The sequence below is a fragment of the Equus caballus genome, chromosome 8, assembly GCF_041296265.1.
Source record: "Equus caballus isolate H_3958 breed thoroughbred chromosome 8, TB-T2T, whole genome shotgun sequence".
NCBI classification, from domain to species: domain Eukaryota; kingdom Metazoa; phylum Chordata; class Mammalia; order Perissodactyla; family Equidae; genus Equus; species Equus caballus.
This window is the reverse complement of record NC_091691.1, coordinates 87,676,293-87,688,681: the sequence shown is the minus strand read 5'-3', so window position 1 is coordinate 87,688,681 and position 12,389 is coordinate 87,676,293. Positions and strand designations below refer to the sequence as shown.

At 39.6% G+C, this 12,389-nt stretch overlaps 1 protein-coding gene across 1 annotated transcript in view; it reads right to left on the bottom strand.

The window, feature by feature from the left end:
- The window catches only part of PHLPP1 (PH domain and leucine rich repeat protein phosphatase 1), a 219,514-nt gene that overhangs the window by 78,622 nt on the left and 128,503 nt on the right, over positions 1-12,389 (bottom strand). Inside the window, exon 4 of the mRNA XM_014727844.3 lies at positions 7,656-7,822. Coding sequence (XP_014583330.3) covers positions 7,656-7,822 — 167 coding nt within the window. The remainder of the gene's footprint in view (positions 1-7,655; positions 7,823-12,389) is intronic.

Below are 12,389 nucleotides of genomic sequence, written 5' to 3'. Positions count from 1 at the left end.
GGCAATATTGCTATCCTAGGCATTATGGCTTTATGAAAACAGGCTCTTTTTTTTGAAGAAGAATGTCGTTGAGCTAACATCTGTGCCAATCTTCCTCTATTGTGTATGTGGGACGCCACAATAGCCTGGCTTGATGAGTGGTGTGTAGGTCCGTATCCAGGATCCAAACCCACAAACCCCAGGCCATTGAAGCTGAGAGAGTGAACTTAACCTCTATGTCATGGGGCCAGCCCCAACAGGCTCTTTTTTAACTATTGCATAAAATATTGTGCAAGTGTGAGGGGACAACAGTAACAAAACAACAACAATGAAATTCAGGCTCTAAAGGAGTATGTTAAAAAAAAAGAAAAGCTGATAGTGGTACATCTAACTTTTTTTTCAATTTCAGTATCACGTATGGTAAAAACCACATTAACAATTCTACAGACATACAAAATTTGTCAAGTAATTTGAAGTATCAACTTCTACTGAAATCAAAGTTAGTAATCCTCCTATAAAAAAAAAAAAAACTAGCTGTGCTAGCTTCATTTCTTTATACCAGTTCACCTACAAATAGCCAGAGCTGGAAAGCAGATTCACTTCTCTTATTAACGGGTGGAAGTGATAGATAACCACCAGCCACCAAACACAATTGAAACATTATAACCAATTTCTATTTATGATAGTAATTATTTTATAATTTGTCTAATTGCCAACATATAGAATTAAGTAATTTAAGTGTGTGTATTCAGTTATCATCAATTTGTCAAATAATTACTAAAACATAGGCTTATCCCTAAAAGTGGTAGGTAGAAGCGATTAGTAAATTAAATGATCTAAGATAAAGAGATTCAAGTTCAACTTAAGTGGCAAACTTTCCAAGTACTATGGACAAAGCTATCAGAAACATACACACACAAATTATTTCCATCAAACTTTGCTTTTGAGTTTGCTCTCTACATCGCTCTTTGTAAACACTGCACTGGATGTCACCATGAAAGAACTGATCTATCATCCCTTACAAATTCTAGCTCCTTCAATTCAATATTACTACCCATGAAACTTATTTAATAAACAATGTTTAAAAGAGCTAACTCGATCATACAGTAAAATGTTTGAACACCAATATAATTTGGTAGAAATAAGTTCACACTGCTTTGATACAGCGTTAAAAACAATAAAATTAAGACAAGGGAAGGAAGGTTATATTCCTTGAATTTAAATCAGCCAAGAGTTATGTCCTCTTCACTGACTTTAAGAAGAAACCTATTATATTCTATTAAAAATAATTTTACATTGCAAATAATAACAATCTTAGTACTAATACCACCTGGGTCATCTAAATGGAGATAGGGTTAATCTAAGTGAAGTACTGTCTATTAATAACATAGACAGAGGTAAATAATGCATTATAATTATTAGTGACATACATAATCAGGAAAGAAACCATTAAAACTACGAAAAATTACTCTGATTTTGCCTCTCCTCTATATTTTGAAAACTAACTCGATGAGTTCCAATGCCAATAAAGGAAAAACAAACAGTGATCATTCCAAGAACAATGTTTTCCCTCTGAAACTGCTGGCCTGTGTGTGTGCATCAGCATGCCATCTTCCATATTTAGAATGCTGCAATTACCAATTTAAATGTTCTGTGAAAACAGCTCATTTATTTAAGGCGAGAATTTGCAACAGGAAGAAAAATTAAGGGGACATGTGGGTAATAGAAAAAATCTCAGAACTCTTACCTGTTACACATGCATTGCACTTAAAGTTTCTCCCTGGATATTTGTCCTAATATTGTAAACTAAAAATTCATTCATTGAAACTTAGGTAAAAACATAAAAATGAGTTACCCTTTGGTACCTCTCTAACACGTACCCTGTGAAACATACACTGGAGATTAGCAAAAATTCCTTAAACACACAAATAAAAATAAGCAATTAAATATATGACATATCTCAAAACTATCATACTAACTGCACAACATTAAAAAAACTACACTGAGGCCAGCCCAGTGGTGTAGTGGTCAGGTTCACGTGCTCTGCTGTGGCAGCCTGGGGTTCGTGGGTTTGGATCCCGGGTGTGGACCTACATACCACTTATCAAGCCACACTGAGGCAGGCGTCTCACATATAAAGTAGAGGAAGATGGGCACAGGTGTTAGCTCAGGGCTAATCTTCCTCAAAAGAAAAAAACCACTAATTAACACCTTTTAAAGTACAAATATGAGTTTTTAAAATGTATAATTTCAATTCCTAGCATTAAATGTGTGTTTATGTATATGTGTGCATGCACGTACACTTACGAACTTATTACTTTGAAAACTTAGCAATAAAATCTTTCTTGGATAATGGGAGTGGGCAATAAAAATCTCACAGTAGTAGTGGTGAAAAAGAAATTGGTTTAAAGTTTTGATGAAGATCAGCCCTGAGCTAACTACTGCTAATCTTCCTCTTTTTGTTGAGGAAGACTGGCCCTGAGCTAACATCCATGCCCATCTTCCTCTACTTTATATGTGGGATGCCTACCACAGCATGGTTTGTCAAGCGGTGCCATGTCTGCACCTGGGACCCGAACCGGTGAACCCCAGGCCTCCGAGAAGCGGAACGTGCAAACTTAACCGCTGCGCCACCGGGCCGGCCCATAAAGTTTAGTTTTTTCAAAGGGCAACACAACAGCAGCTTCACCAGTTGCTCAGACCCCACATACCAAATCCCCTTGGCCTATCTCCCTCACACTTAAAGCAAAAGAAACAAAACAGAAATCTTTGTTGCCGTGTAAAACTGAAAAATCTTCCACCTTAAACAAATCAAAGTCATGGCTTTATACTATACACGATAAAGTACAAGCAGATAATATGTAACTTGATGTGCTTTGTTTCGCTTTTTAAAAGGAAATGTAAATCAAAGAAGTTAGACACAAGTACATTATATCAAGTACAAAAACAGGCAAAACTAATTGATGGTGTTGGAAGTCAGGATAGTGACTATCTTTAGGGTACAGAGAGGAGGGGCACAAGGAGGGCTTCTGGGGTGCTAGTAATATTCTACTTCTCAATACGGGCACTGGTTACATGGATGTGTTCACTTTGTGGAAACCCATCAAATTGTACACTCACATTTGTGCCTTTTCTATGTTTTTGTTATACTTCTACAAAAAGACTTTCCAAAGGTTATGTAAGAAGGAGACAGACCACCAGATCCTCTCCCCTTCCACCAAGAGACCGTTTATTCTCTGGAAGAAACTGAGCCAGAGAGGCCCTGGCTCAAAGACATCACGCAGAGTAGAAAACACAGGGATCGAATAAAAATCCACACACTAAACCTTGAGATTCCAGCTCTCCTCCCCACTCAGCTCCCTGAACCTCAGCATGCACTGCCCAGGCAGAAGACCGAAGGATTCCTCTCAAGTAAAACCTACACGCCCTAGGGAAATGATCCACAGATACTGTCTTTGGAAGTTCCCCAATGAAACCACAAGGCTCACCCCTGATAGCCCTGGCAATGAAGGCTATGACGGAGAAGCCCTGCCCACAAACCACGGCGACCCATTTGTTTTCCAGTGACTCATCATTAAATAGGAACAGAGACCAAAGGATCACCAAATAGTTACGTTTCTAACATAAAGGTCAGACACCTATACAAACAGGAAAAAAAGAAATCAAGACAATATAAAGAAATATATAGATACATATACAAATTGAATGTCCTCAGAAAGAGAAGAATTGCACCCATGAAAAAAGAACAGAATGGTATTAAAATGCACACAAATTAAAACAAACAAAGAGCTCTTGAAAAATAAGGAGGACAGAAATTCAGAAAGGTTAAGATAAAGTAGAGGAAACCTGTAAAGAAGCAGGGCATTAAGACAAAGGGATAAGAGAGTGAGAGGATAAAAAAGGAGGTCTCGCCTAACTGCTGGAATTCAGAGGAAGAAAAGAGAAAACCAAATGGGAGGGAAGGATCCAAAGACATGAGAAAGTTTTTCAGAACTGAAGGACATAATTGTTTCAAATCAAGTGTTCACTCCAGTGGCTGAAATGAACAGAGTGCCATAAAAAGAAGATCCTAAAATCTGTGGCGGGGGGGGGGGGGGGGGGGGAGGGTTGTTAAGAAAAAAAAAAAGAGGAAAAAAGGTCACCTACCAAGAGAGGAATCAGAATAGTATAACACTTCTTAATAGCAACTGTAAAAGACAGAAAACAATGGTGCACTGGCTTTAAAATTCTGAGGAAACATGTTTTCCTATCTAGAAGCCAACTAAGTTATCAATCAACTGTGAGATAAAAATATTTTCAGGTATGCAAAGCGTCTAATAAGTTTGTCTCCCATGTCCTCTTTCTCAGGAAGATCCTAGAAGATAAGATATTCTATTAAAAAGAGAGAGTAAACCAAGAAAGAAGTCAGTAGGCATAGGAAAACTAGGGGTCCAACACAGGAGAGACAGAAAGGGAATTACCAGGAACACGACAAAGGGTAACCCCAGGACAACAGCTGTCACAGGCCCACAAGGCAAGCACCTACACCAGCTACAGGAGAGAAGATGCGTCCAGGAAAAAGGTGTTAAGAAGAGGGTGTTCTGTTAGAAAGCTTAGGAATACTGGAGAAAAAGAAAATTACACAAGTGAAAAAGAGAGATTGCATCCAGACAGCACAAGAAAGGAAATGTAATCACGGCAGTTAAGTGCCTTAGCCGTGAACCACAGTTCCATGCTCCTAAGAATGTCAACCCTCAACACTGGCTTAACCAAAAATTGATACCTATATATTGAGAGCATGGGGGAAACAACAGGTTCTGCATGTGGTGTGGAGCAGAGGGGGTGTGAGACAGTGTAAAAAAGAGTTAAACCCTCATCTTCCATAGTAATAAGTCAACATATAATGTCCAATAACAAAAGATTTAAAAATAGCAGTATAGACATAATATTTTGAAAGATGAAGGAAAACAGAAAAAAGGGCCAAAAGACTCAAAAGTGGCTGCCTAGGGGGCAGGACTTGGGTGTTAGGATGGGCTGGAGTTCCAGGCGCCTATTCCTTATTATAAGTCTTGTTCCCTATTAAGATTGTTTTTTTAATCAATATAGGATATTGCTTTGATGGGAAAAAAGAGTTTAATTTTTTTAAAATACAAAACAAAACCAAGAAATGTACAAAGCAGCAGGCAAGAAAACTAGAGAGGGTGAATTGCAGTGGGAAAACAACAGTGAGACAACCAGTTCTCCAAATCACCTGCAACAGTCCAGGTGAGAGAAGAGAAATGCTTCCTCCGACAGCCAGGTGGAGAGCTGGGTATGTGTGAAGGATGGGGATCAAAGGAGAAAGGACGAGGGGCTGAAAAGCTATTTATAGATGCAGAATCAATAGACATGGAGGACCAATGAGGGGACTCTGAAAGAACTAACAGGCAAGGCAATGCCCCAAATATCCTTCCATCTGGTATTTATTTATTAAGTCCACAAATGCTGCCTCTTTGGGAACGTCATATTCCCCTATGTAATTAGAAGCATTTAATTTTCAGGTTACTAAGAAATATACAAAAAGAAAAATACAGAAAATAATGATCATCCAAGTATCCACTACTCAGCTCTTTCAAATTTGCCTCTAATTTCTAATGCCCCTTTCTGTTCTAAGACACCAGGATTCGAGAGTATGATATAAAGTTCTTGATGTTCTGTAACGGAAGTGCAGAAGCCTACACTGCTGTGAAATACACAAAAATATTTCAAAACAACTTCAAGAACAGACAATCATTATGTAACCCTTTGGCAAAAAAATCATAGTAACTTTATTATAGTAGTGTCAGTAAAAACATTATCAGTACATAGGGCATACAAAAACCTAAGTTTAAGAATTTCGCTGTGGTTTCCTTTTATCATCCCCACCAGCTCTGGGAACAAGAAGGAAGTGCTGGAGCACAGTACCCTTAGTGGAGTTCTTCCTGCCTGTGTAACTAATTCAGTGTAGCACCAAACTACCCCAGTTGTCATTGTATTATTCTCTGCAAGGTAATCACAGCAAAAATATTCTTTAAAAAAATTTGTAATGCCAGTTTTACTTAAAAATGTCCATGATGATGCAAGAAAGTTATTTCTACTACATCTTGACCTTTGGAGTACATATCTTTGTTATTTTCTGGGTGATAAAATGGGAAGGACACATAAAGCACGCCTGCTGTATACTAAAGTTGGATGGTTATCTCACAGAAAACACTTGCACAATTATTTGAGTTGTGAGCCAAACGAGTCACTATGTTCATGGAATACTACTTTTACTTGACAGAACAACTGACAAACCCGTTATTCAGACTTGGGTATTTGGCAGACGTTTTCTCTACAATGAAGTGAGAAGGTCAATTCAGGAAAAACAACTGACAGTATTTCTTGCCAAGGATAGCCTTTAAGCTTTCAATTGAAAATTAAAATTTTGGAAAACTTGTTTTCACAGTGAGCTTGACAACTTCCCAATACTTAAAAGATTTTTCTGATGAGATCAGTGGTGATATTAACAACTGTGATTTCTTAAAATTGCATAATAAAAAACGTTAACGTTTGTAATATCTGTATTACCCGACAAAACAGAATTTTCCAAATGACCAATACCTAAAGCAGTAAAATGATGCATAGGCAAAGGTCCACTCAAAGTGCAAGAAAGACCAATGGATCCTAACATAAAGGAGTTTAAAAAGTCCACTGACAGGGTGTTTGATTCCACGTTGGAACCAACATTTAAGAAAGGACCCACTTGTCAAGTTTGAGTATAGTATCAAAGAAGAATATTCACAATTATCTGAAAAGACAGTTAAAATACTCTTCCCTTTTTCTACAAATGTACACAAACTTTATAACAAGCACTTATTGCATTATTCTTCCTGGATGTTAAAAAACCATAAACACATAACCACAATGGTTAATTACCAAAGTTTAATCTCTGGTCATTATTGGTCATTTAAGAACAAATGAACAATTCATTATTTATTTAAAGTAATATTCTTATGCAGTTATAGTCTCATATATTTGCAACAAATGTATAAATATCAGAGGCTTTATTTACCACAGAATCGAGATTGATCACTGCTCCAGAAAAGAAAAGGAAAGGAATATGGTAAATTCTTAAATCTGTTTTAGATAGATGCAAATAAAGTGCCTTCCCTCCGGTTCTAAAGGAGCAAGCCCTTCCCATTTAACATGTCCCTCCTGAACCCTCCACACTAACCACCCAGATGACACAGTACTCATGGGTTTAAATTTTAGTTCTTAAATTTCTAAGGAAATGTCTTTTCATGGAAAAAGTTGATCTTTTATAAATTTCAAAAGGAATAATTTAATCTGACCAAACCCCTGTCATTCGTAAGTAACATACCAAACATCATTAACTTTTCACAGACCCATTTGTAGATGGTTAAGATTTGTAGACAGAGTGATTTAAAGAGAAATGTTCTCCTTATACAAATCTATCCAGTTGATGAATACCATAAATCATTCATTTCAAAGGCAGAAACTTTGAAAAAATTTCAGAATGAGAATTGATAATGTCCTCACTCATAAAGTCCTATTATCCTGCCCTCTGAAAGAGAAAGGTTATACACTATAGATTTTTAGGTCAGAATATTCAAGAAAAAATTAGAAGCTGACACCCACTCCCCTTTCTAATCATCCACCCGTCTCTGCACGCTCACCTTTGTAGCTCATTGAGGCCCCTGGCAGTTGGTAGGCTAGGATTTTGCCTTAGGAAGTTTTGTTTTAAATTGAGATGAGTGAGGTCTTGGCTGTAGAAGAGGTTGGCAGGCAGATGCTCCAGGCTACAACACGAGAGGTCCACTGAGCTAATACGCTGTGATGCAACCTAGAGGGAGATAAAAACACGATTCCATTTAATACCATCCATTAAGCTACACTTGCTTTCTATGGATAGAAGTAAGACAACCCCATTTGGGAATACAGACACACTATGCAAGTAGCACTATTAGTCCAAATATAAACCAGTAGAGTATTTACTCGGTAGAGAACTGAGTCAAGTACTACAAAAGCAGAAAACAGCGTCCCTGCCTGGAAGGTACTTACAATAACCTAGTATAGGAGACAGGTTACAAAGGGCACAGATTATCCTATCAAGTTTAGTGATATGAGTCATCTCCAACTGTAGGAGTTATGTTCCTGAAAACATCCAGGGCAAGAGAATTCAGAGCTAAGATAACACAAGATTAGAGTAAATACAGGGTTAGGGGACAGATACCAAGATCTAGACTGAACCTATGACAGCCCTTGTATCTATTGATTTAAAACAACACAAATAAAGAAAAGTGGCATCAGTGGCCTTGTACGTATCTTTAATAATAATGGTAGCATATAGTCAGATTCCACTGCCTGCCTGCTGTAAACTTCTGGGGTTGCCTCTCCCATAAAGTTTCAGTGAGATGCTTATAAATTGACTGTGCTTTGCTGTATGTAGGTATTCTAAGTAAAGCTTGTTTTATGTCTAAATATTTATCCACATATTCAAAATCTTTCTGGTTAAATGACTCCTAGCACGGCAAGAGTCCCAGGGCTACAGACCAACTAGCACGCTGGAGACAGAAAGAGCGCTGGGCAACCTGTATTTCTCAAACGGTCTCTCCAATATTCTGGGTAACGTGGTGCCTGTTTGTGCCACAGTGCGTGGCTTCAGCCCCACTTACACACACCTTGGCTCCTTCTCTCCTCACATAGGCCGTGGGAATAATGTTCTAGCATCTGGGATCCTCCCTCATGCTCTTTATCTTTTTCAACGCTTTATTAAAGAAACCCCACTCATTATCCATGATCAGTTTGATATCCTTTTCTGTTACCAAACCCCAGCTTTCTCTTTCTTAATTACAGAAGCAACAGAACAGGGTCCTTAGGAGTGTGGCTCTGGTATCAGTGTGCGGATTCACATCCCAGCCCCACCACTCAGGAGCTGAGAGAACTTGAGTGGCTCATTGAGCTCTTCAAGCTCCAGTTTCCTCATCTGTATGACAGGCATAGAGATGACACCTACCTCTACATGCCTGGTACAGAAAAAGCATGCAACAAACGGTGGCTGCTACTATCATTACTACTACTGCCACCACTGCTGCTGCTGTTCCTCCTCCCCTCCTTCCAAACAGAATGATTCACATCCTACAGCCAATGGAATCCGAAGTCTCCTGATGCTAAAAAGATGTTCAGAAGTAAATCTGAATAAAACATATTCTGCTGATAGCATATTTGAGGTTAGAAAGAAATTACTGCACACACATGAAAGCTAAAGGGATAGTGGGATGAAAAAGGCCTGGCAGGGCTCAACTCAAAAGAGTTTACAAAGGAAGTCTGAGTTTGCATTTTAGCAATTTCATCTTTCCTTGAATTCTCACTATTAAATAAGAAAAAGAAAATCCCAAACAGGGCCAAATGACCCATGTAAACCAAAAGATGTGAAAAGAGCCAGAGTCTAACGGACCTGAAAGGCAGATGCAAACATCCACAGCCACTCAGGATTCCCTGGCAGGAACCTGTTCACAGGGAGTGAGGTTGAAAGTTGTACCTGGAATCAGTCATTCAGAAACATATGCCGAACATGTAATGGTGTGCTGGACCTTATATTTCCTGAGATATAGCAGTAGAACAACACAGTCAGTCTCTGGCCTGAATGAGTACACCTCAAGAGAAGAAGAGGGCAGTTAAGATACTACATGATAATGGTTACAATGATTGTAAGTGCAAGGGCTCAGAGCATGCTCTAAGGAGGCAGGGAAGGCTTCCTGGAGGACCTGACGTCCAAGCTCAAGGTTGAAACTCAAGTGCAAATCTGTGTTTTTGTCTGCCCCAAATCCTTTTTCCACTTCTTCCTGCAACAATCCTTCAAACGCACGTGATCCTGATGGGAGCTGCACACACAACAAGCCGACCCTCTGGCTACAGGGGGAGGCGTGTACGCCAAGCTTGAACAATCAGAGTCCGCCTTCCAATGAACCCACAAGATCAAGCTAGGCTAATCAGAGGCCTTCTCCGGGATTTACATATACTGAAGCCGAGAGAGAAAGAACCTGTCCTTTAGAGCTGCAGCTAAAATGAATGAACTAGATTCATATGTATCAACTTGTATTGATAAAAAAGCAAGCTGCAGAATGTCACAAACAGTACAATGCCATTAATGGAAAATATTTTAACACAAACTTACAGAACTGCCCAAACTATGTATGAATAGTTGCACGTGCAATAAAGCTATCAACCATATATTGGTCCTATACCAAATTAATGATAGTGACTGCCTCTAGAAAGGCAGAGAAAGGAACAGAAATAGGAATGGGAACATAGGAGATCTGGAGTTTATTTATAATGTCTATTTCCTAACAAGAAGAAGAGAGGGTATGAAGAAACTATGTTAACATGTTAACAATGGGGAGGCCAGTACATGGAAATTGTAATATTATCCTTTGTGCTCTTCTGTGTGTGTATGTGTTTAGTTTGAAAAAAAATAATGTAATCTTAATAAAAATTTCAGTAAAAATGGGGGAAATGGATGAAAGCAGTCTCCTGGCCTTCCCTGTATTCAGCATTCCACTAGGTGGTACACAGGGAAGATTCTTCCTCCTTAACCAAAGGATCCCCTTCACCCTTTTCAGTGGGCTGAAGGGTGGCCCCTAAAAAGGTATGTCCACATCCTAACCACCAGAATCTGTAAAGATTATTTTATATGGCAAAGGGTGCATATTACCTTTTATGATGAAAGACATTATTAAGTTAAGGATCCTGAGAGGAGGCACTGATGCTGGACTATTCAGTGGGCCCTAAAATCAGTTAACATGTATCTTTATGAGAGAGAGGCAGAAGGAGTTTTGAGAGAGAAGGTGATGTGACCACAGAGGCAGAGACTGGAGTGATGTGGGCCACAAGGTAAAGAACGCTTAGAGCCACCAAAAGCCAGAAGAGGCAAGCAACAGATCCTCACTGGGGCCTTCAAAAAACACAGTCCTGGCAACACGTTGATTTTGGACTTCTGCCTCCAGAACTCTGAGAGAATAAATTTCTGTTGTTTTAAGTCACCAAGGTTTTGTTAATATGTTACAACAGCCATGAGAAACTACTACCACCTTCTTAAAGTTTTCTGCAGTACTTTTCATTTTCAATCATTCTTTCAACGCGTTTATTGAATACCTACTATGTGCCGACTACTGATCTGGGTAGGCACTTAGTATGCCTCAGCAAACAAAATGAAATCCCTGCCCTCTTTAAACTTACTTCACAAATAAGTAAATTATATGTTAAAAATTGGTAAGTAGTATGGAAAAAGACAGAGCAAGGAAAAGGGGGTCAGGATTGTTGGGAGGGTGGGGCGGTTGTAACTTAAATAGGTTGGTAGGGTGGGCCTCATTGAAAAGCTGACATTTAGGCACGAAGGACATGAGGAAGTTAGCTGAAATGATTTATCTAGAAGATGAACTCAACAGGCAGAGGAAGTAACCAGCGTAAAGGCCCTAAAAAGGAGTGCCTGTCACGTTTGAGGAGCAGCACCGAGATCAGTAAGGTGAGGGGAGAGCGACCTGTAATGAGGTCAAAGAGGTAAGTGGGTGGGGCTGGGCAGCAGATCCCGCAGGGCCTTTTAGGTCATCATACAGACTCTGGTTTTTAATGTGAGCAAAATAAGAAGCGTAGAAAAGTGCTGAGAAGAGCCCATCTCTAGACTGTAAGTTCCATAAGGGTAGGATTTTTGTCTTATTTTGTTCACTGATCTCAAAAAGTATTTGCTAGGCCAGCCCTGGTGGTCTAGTGGTTAAAGTTCAGTGTGTTCCGCTTCGGCCGCACAGGTTCGGTTCCTGGGTGTGGACCTACACCACTCTTCAGTGGCCATGCTGTGGCAGCAGCTCACATACCAAAAGAGGAAGACTGGCAACAGACATTAGCTCAGGGCAAATCTTCCTCAGCAAAAAAGAAAAAACAGACAAGAAAGTATTTGCTGGAAGAATGGCAACTGGAATACTTTACCAGCCGTCCTTTCTCACCAGTTTGCATCTGACCCATCTAGGGTATTCCTTCACGTGGAGACTGCTCTGAAGAGGAGAAATTCTATTTCAACTGAAGCATCACACTAAATACTCTCTTTGGACAACTAAGAGATAATGATTAAATGTCAAGCTAAATTCGATTCCTTTCCTCATTCTGGACCGCAAGCTGTTCCTGCTGGAAACAAGGGGGAGGAAACCACATTAACAAAGCTACAACAAACAAGAGCAGTCTGTGGGAGTCAAGGCAGAACTGGGAATATCTACAGCAGAAGAGAAGTTAAACGTGTCATGATGGCAGCGGGGCAGTGAGCTGCCAAGGTGACCACAAAGGCTACCACGAGCCACACCTCTGCCCAGCCCTATGCCCTGCACAAAGGGGAGATGTAAGTGCTTCCACCCAGACCAGCC